The 7,144-nt window shown below is 46.1% G+C and overlaps 1 protein-coding gene across 3 annotated transcripts in view; it reads left to right on the forward strand.

Moving 5' to 3' along the window:
- Positions 1 to 3,561: 3,561 nt before the first annotated feature.
- LOC116532599 (zinc finger protein 426) overlaps positions 3,562 to 7,144 on the forward strand; it is a 14,628-nt gene continuing 11,045 nt past the window's right edge. For 2 of the 3 annotated variants that reach the window (XM_032251885.1, XM_032251886.1), the window contains exons 1-2: positions 3,584 to 3,877; positions 5,997 to 6,145. In XM_032251885.1, coding sequence (XP_032107776.1) covers positions 6,121 to 6,145 — 25 coding nt within the window. In that variant the 5' untranslated portion in view covers positions 3,584 to 3,877; positions 5,997 to 6,120. Of the gene's footprint in view, positions 3,878 to 5,996; positions 6,146 to 7,144 lie in introns of all 3 variants that reach the window. The other variant, XM_032251887.1, reaches the window with a different exon arrangement.

Raw genomic sequence — 7,144 nt, forward strand, 5'->3', positions numbered from 1 at the left:
TCTTTTTTTTTTTTTTTTTTTTTTTTTTGGGATGGAGTTTCGCTCTTGTTACCCAGGCTGGAGTGCAATGGCGCGATCTCGGCTCACCGCAACCTCCGCCTCCTGGGTTCAGGCAATTCTCCTGCCTCAGCTTCCTGAGTAGCTGGGATTACAGGCACGCACCACCATGCCCAGCTAATTTTTTGTATTTTTAGTAGAGACGGGGTTTCACCGTGTTGACCAGGATGGTCTCGATCTCTTGACCTCGTGATCCGCCCGCCTCGGCCTCCCAAAGTGCTGGGATTACAGGCTTGAGCCACCGCGCCCGGCCGTGCAGGCAGTTCTTAATTTTTTTACCTTTTTTCTTTTGAGGGAGGGTCTTGCTGTGTCACTCAGGTTGGAGTTCAGTGGTGCAATCATAGCTCTCTGCAGCCTCACAGTCTTGAGATCAAGCAATCCTTCTGTCTCAGCCTCCTGAGTAGGTAGGACTACTGGCGTGCACCACCAGACCCAGCTAGTTTTATTAAATTTTTGTAAGCCGGGCGCGGTGGCTCAAGCTTGTAATCCCAGCACTTTGGGAGGCCGAGGCGGGTGGATCGCGAGGTCAAGAGATCGAGACCATCCTGGTCAACATGGTGAAACACCGTCTCTACTAAAAATACAAAAAATTAGCTGGGCATGGTGGTGCATGCCTGTAATCCCAGCTACTCAGGAGGCTGAGGCAGGAGAATTGCCTGAACCCAGGAGGCGGAGGTTGCAGTGAGCCGAGATCGCGCCATTGCACTCCAACCTGGGTAACGTGAGTGAAACTCTGTCTCAAAAAAAGAAAAAAAAAAAAAATTTTTTTTTGTAGAGGTGGGATGTGGCTGTGTTGCCCAGGCTGGCCTCAAACTCCTGGTCTTAAGGGATCCTCCCACTCTGCCTCCTAAAGTGCTGGTAAACAGGCATGAGCCACTGTGTCCACCTATTAGCATATTTTAAACATTAGAACTAAACATAAAAGTTTTCCTTATCCTTTCCACCCTATTCTAATCTCAATGTCACTTTCAACCTGTTCCTATCCATCCCCTGTAGGTAATGAACCTTGCTTTCTGAATACTGTATTTTCTTGTAAAAATGAACATATAAATACATTTTTTAATTGCCCTTTTTTTTTTTTTTTTTTTTTGAGACGGAGTTTCGCTCTTGTTACCCAGGCTGGAGTGCAATGGCGCGATCTCGGCTCACCGCAACCTCCGCCTCCTGGGTTCAGGCAATTATCCTGCCTCAGCCTCCTGAGCAGCTGGGACTACAGGCACGCGCCACCATGCCCAGCTAATGTTTTGTATTTTTAGTAGAGACGGGGTTTCACCATGTTGACCAGGATGGTCTCGATCTCTTGACCTCGTGATCCACCCGCCTCGGCCTCCCAAAGTGCTGGGATTACAGGCTTGAGCCACCGCGCCCGGCCCCGACATATTTATCTGATCTTAAAATGGCAAGACGTTTTGTTAGCTCTAAAATCAGTTAGCAGCCATCTTTTGAACTCTAGTTTCTATTTCTGCCACGTTTTTTCCTGAGATCAATTTAATTTCTGTAGTTTTCAGGTTTTAAATGCTGTCCTCATCATTTAAAACAGTAATTTAATTTATTGGGTGGAATTTTATACAGTTAAAAAAAATTTGTAGAGATGGTAATATAGTTTGGATATGTGTCCCCACCCAAATCTCATGTTCAACTGTAATTCCCAATGTTGAGTTAGGGCCTGGTGGGAGGTGACTGCATCATGGAGTAGGGGGCATTTCTAATGAGTGATTTAGCACTACCCGCCTGGGTACTGTCCTCATGATGGTGAGTTCTTGTCACTTGATTTGGTTGTTTAAAGATGTGTAGCACCTCCCCCTCTCTCCTGTTCATGCTTTGGCCATGTGACATGCCTGCCCTTCTGCCTTCTGCTATGATTGTAAGTTTCCTGAGGCCTCCCCAGAAGCCGAGGAGATGCCAGCGACATGCTTCCTGTCCAGTCTGCAGAACTGTGAGCCACAAACCTCTTTTCTTTATAAATTACCCACTGTTCTTTCTTTTTTTTTTTTTGAGACACAGTCTGACTCTGTCGCTCTGGCTGGAATGCAGTGGGGCAATCTCAACTCACTGAAACCTCCACCTCCCAGGTTCAAGCGATTCTCTCACATCAGCCTCCCAAGTAGCTGGGATTACAGGCATGTGCCACCATGCCCGGCTAGTTTTTGTATTTTTAGTAAAGACGGGGTTTCATCATGTTGGTAAGGCTGGTTTCGAACTCCTGACCTCAGGTGATCCACACGCCTTGGCCTCTCAAAGTGCTGGGATTACAGACGTGAGCCACCGCACCCAGCGGCAAAAGATATAAATTTTTAAAGTAATACATTTAAAATGAAAAGATGGAAATCCCTATGTCATCTAGAATTTGAAAAGACTTTTTAGGCCAGGCGCCGTGATTCATGCCTGTAATCCCAGCAATTTGGGAGGCCAAGGTGGGCGGATCACTTGAGGTCAGGAGTTCAAGACCAGCATGAACAACATGGCGAACCCCTAGTCTCTACTAAGAATACAAAAATTAGCCGGGCGTGGTGGTACGCGCCTGTAACCCCAACTACTTCGGAGGCTGAGGCAGGAAAATCGCTTGAATCTGGGAGACAGAGGTTGCAGTGAGCCGAGATGTTGCCACTGCACTCCAGCCTTGGCGACAGAGTGAGACTTAGTCTCAAAAAAAAAAAAAAAGGCCGGGCGCGGTGGCTCACGCCTGTAATCCCAGCACTTTGGGAGGCCGAGGCGGGTGGATCACGAGGTCAAGAAATCGAGACCATCCTGGTCAACACGGTGAAACCACGTCTCTACTAAAAAAATACAAAAAATTAGCTGGGCATGGTGGCGCGTGCCTGTAATCCCAGCTACTGAGGAGGCTGAGGCAGGAGAATTGCCTGAACCCAGGAGGCGGAGGTTGCGGTGAGCCAGGATCGCGCCACTGCACTCCCGCCTGGGGAAAAAAAGCGAAAAACCCGGCGCCAAAAAAAAAAAAAAAAAAAGCTTTAAAACAAAGCAGAAAACCCAGTAACTTTTTTTAAAAAAAACAATTCTTTTGGCTGCATAAAAAAATGTTTTTTACATCAAATGTTTAAATAGTAACATAGCAAAATACGTAGTTCTCACTTTTCTAGATACATAACACTTTGGCCCCTTCCCCTACGGCCCGGCCCCTGCGGCCTCGCCCACAGTCCGAGCTGTAACTTCAACCGTGTCCTCCGGGCCTGGCCCCACCTTCCTCCCCGGCCCCGACGGATGGCCACGGCCCCTGCCCCTGCCCCTGCCCCTGCCGGTAGCCCCGCCTGCAGGCCTGGCTCTAACCTCGAAATGCCCTCTGGGCTCCTTTCTGCCTACAGCCCACCCCAAGGTCCTCCGCAGCCAAGCAGGAGGGAACTAGAATTCTCTGCCTCGGGAGGCTAGTCTCGAAAATCCAGCGGGTTAGAGGCAGGGAGCGGGGAGCGGAAATGACGTCAGCGGCGCGCCGTTCTTTCCGTGACGCCAGCTGTTCGCGCTTGAGAGCTTTTTTGCCTTCGGAGTTGGGGTCTCTCTGGCGTTGGTGAGTTCCGCCGAGATGGGGTGACGTTGGGGTGAAGGACGGGTTTGGCCTGGACCTTAGCGAGGCTTGTCCCGCCTCGCTTGCGTTCGTCGGGGCCGGTTGCTTCCGCTCGGTTCGTCACTCCCCGGGAGGAGCCGGGTCGCTAGTTGCGGTGTCCACTGTGCCCTCCTCTCCAAAGGTCTTCAAAGCAGCGTTTGTGAATTTTTTTTCAGCAGGAAAATGATTTCCGCTTTTTGCATCCATGTTGGTTCCGTCCCCAGGGTCCTCCCGGCTCAGGGACCCGGCGATTTTTGTGTTCTGGTAAGCACTGGGTGAAAGTTGTTCTAGGTGGCCTTTTGTGTCTCTTCTTATGCAAATGAATGTTTCATTTGTAAATTTGGTTTCGTCTTTATGCGTTGTATTTTGTTTTTGACCATTACTTTCATGGAGAAAGATAAAGATTATTTTTTAGGTTTATAGGGTGTGCATATTTGTGTGTGTGAATATAAACGTTTGTAGACCGCACGTCTTTCTGCTAAAGAATACTAAGAATACTCTCCGGTCTTTTTTTTTTTTTTTTTAAATGTGTTTGAAATTAAAAAAAAAAAATACTAAGAATCATAACTCATTCTCTTCGAATGAAGTTCCCAGGTCTGTACATCCCAAGAGAGCTTTGTAATCAGAGCTCCAGCAGAAAAGGATGAAATCTTCATTATTCTAGCCTCAGAATCATCAAATTGACAATTAACAGGATGGTTGGATTAAGTGTTTTTTCCCCCATATTTCTCTTTTGAAAAATCTTAAACGTATTCATAATTTGACCATTCAATGTCCATTGTAATAGATTAACCCATTTTTAGCATTTTGCCCGTTTCCACTTTCCCCAGGTAAATACAGTTCATGGTGAATTAGATCTGATAGTAAATTGAAAGTAAGTACTAGACATAATACTTGATTAAATACTCGGCATTGCATATGTCAAAGATGAGGACATTGCTTTAGTACAGGTAGAATACTATTATTTCATACAAGAAAATGAAAAACTTTAGCGTCATGCAATATCTATCTGTTAGAAAAAAAAAATCTGGGCCAGGCGCTGTGGCTCACGCCTGTAATCTCAGCACTTTGGGAGGCCAAGGCGGATGGATTACTTAAGGTTGTGAGTTCGAGAACAGCCTGACCAACATGGAGAAACCCGGTCTCCTAATAATTCAAAAATTAGCCAGGCGTGGTGCATGCCTGTAATCCCAGCTACCTGGGAGGCTGAGGCGTGAGAATCGCTTGAACCCGGGAGTGGAGGTTGTAGTGAGCTGAGGTCGGCCATTGCACCCCAGCCTGGACAAGAGTGAAACTCCATCTCAAAAAAAAAAAAAAAAAATCTGGGCCAGGCGCTGTGGCTCACGCCTGTAATCCTAGCTCTTTGGGAGGCCAAGGTGAGTGGATCACCTGAAGTCAGGAGTTCAAGACCAGCCTGGCCATCATGGTGAAATCCTATCTTTAAAAAAAAAAGAAAAAAATCTGTACATTTTTCCAAAACAGGGTCTTGACTATTTTTGGATCTAAGATCCATTAAAGATTTCTACATTGCATTTGTTTACATATTTCAGTTTCTTTGAACCAAGAGTAATTGGAGTTTTCACTTTTTTCAGAGCAACACTTTTTTTTTTTTTTTTTTTTTTGAGTCTCACTCTGTTGCCCAGGCTGGAACACAGTGATGTGATCTCGGCTCACTGCAACCTCCACCTCCTGGGTTGAAGTGATTCTCCTGCCTCAGCCTCCTGAGTAGCTGGGATTACAGGCGTGCACCACCATGCCTGGATAATTTTTGTATTTTTAGTAGGGATGGGGTTTCACCATGTTGGTCAGGCTGGTCTGGAACTCCTGACCTTGTGATCCACCTGCCTTGACCTCCCAAAGTGCTGGGATTACAGGCATGAGCCACCTCACCCGACCAAATAAAATTGAACTTTGATGGAAAAAAATCAACCAAATAAATACTATAAAAAGTTAGTTCTCTGTGAAGATGCACATAACAGACCAATTTTAGGCACAGAGTAGTTTGACTTTGCCTCTCTGATAGCATGAGATGGGGATGCAGATTTGTTTGGTTTAAGTGTTTCCAATCAAGGCCCTGTTGAGGCTGTCCAGTACTTAAAGTGTATTGTGAGATTTTTTTTTTATGTGGGTGTGCAAAAATTGTACTTGAATTCAAGTTCTGGCTTACCACTTCAATTTTCTTAATTTGCTTTTTAAAATTTCTTTAGAGATAGGGTTTCGCTATGTTGCCCAGGCTGGTCTCAAACTTCTGGGCTCAAGCAGACCTCTCACCTTGGCCTGCCAAAATGCTGGGATTGCAGGCATGAGCTACTGCCCCAGCCAGTGTATATGTTTGATGACTGATGATTAAGTATGTTTGTTGATTATTGGTAAATTCCAACAGGAATCCCAATAACCCTATATAAAGAGGAATGGAGATTGCTGCTGTTCATTTAGATTAATGAGCTGTCCTGAAGTGATGTTGGCATCAATGAAAGCAGGGTTCTGGCACATTCTCACCTCACAGGATGGCAGCTGTTGATTTGTCCCATGGTAAGTCCTTTTGCTCCTTTTCGGATCCACGGTTCTAGGTTCTCTCTACAGTCCAGTGGTCCAGGCTGCTGGTCACACTGATGATTCATTTGGGAGGTGCTGAGGTGGGCCAGAGTGTGCTGTTTTGTGAGTCAGCCCCAGCCTGGCTGTGAGTTTTGGAAAGAGGTACTGCAGATTCTCCTTCGTGAATTTTATCAGTAAGATAGAGTCAGGAGCTCTGGGTGTCTGTTTCCTTATCTGTGAAATGAGACTGATGTAATTTTCCTGGCAGGCAGCATGGCTCATCACCACCTTTAGGTCTACTGTGGCATTGTATGGCAGCAGGTTGTATGTTTGTGTTTCCTTTCCTTTCCCTTCCCTTCCCTTTCCCTTTTTCCCTTTTTTCATTTTTCCATTTCCCTTTCCTTTCTTTCTTCTCTCTTTCTTTTCTTTCTGTTCTTTTCTTTCTCTTCTCTTCTTTTTTTTCTTTTATTTTCTTTTCTCTTTCCTTTCATCTTGCTCTTTTGCCTAGGCTGGAGTGCAGTGGTGCATTCATAACTCACTGCAGCCTCAAACTCCTGGGCTCAGGCAGTCGTTTCACCTCAGCCTCCCAAGTACCTGGGACTACAGGCACATGCCACCACGGACCTGGCTGATTAAAACAAAATATAGGCTGGGCGCGGTGGCTCATACCTGTAATCCCACCACTTTAGGAGGCTGAGGCGGGTGGATCACAAGGTCAAGAGATCGAGACCATCCTGGCCAACAGGGTGAAACCCCATTTCTACTAAAAAAATACAAGAATTAGCTGGGAGTGGTGGTACGTGCCTGTATTCCCAGCTACTCAGGAGGCTGAGGTAGGAGAATTGCTTGAACACGGGAGGTGGAGGTTGCAGTGAGCCGAGATTGTGCTACTGCACTCCAGCCTGGCAACAGAGCGAGACTCTGTCTCAAAAAAACAAAACAACAACAACAACAACAACAAAATATATATATATATATATATATATATATATATAT

The sequence above is a fragment of the Sapajus apella genome, unplaced genomic scaffold, assembly GCF_009761245.1.
Source record: "Sapajus apella isolate SASKATOON/1434 unplaced genomic scaffold, GSC_monkey_1.0 scaffold77, whole genome shotgun sequence".
In the NCBI taxonomy this organism is placed as follows: Eukaryota; Metazoa; Chordata; class Mammalia; order Primates; family Cebidae; genus Sapajus; species Sapajus apella.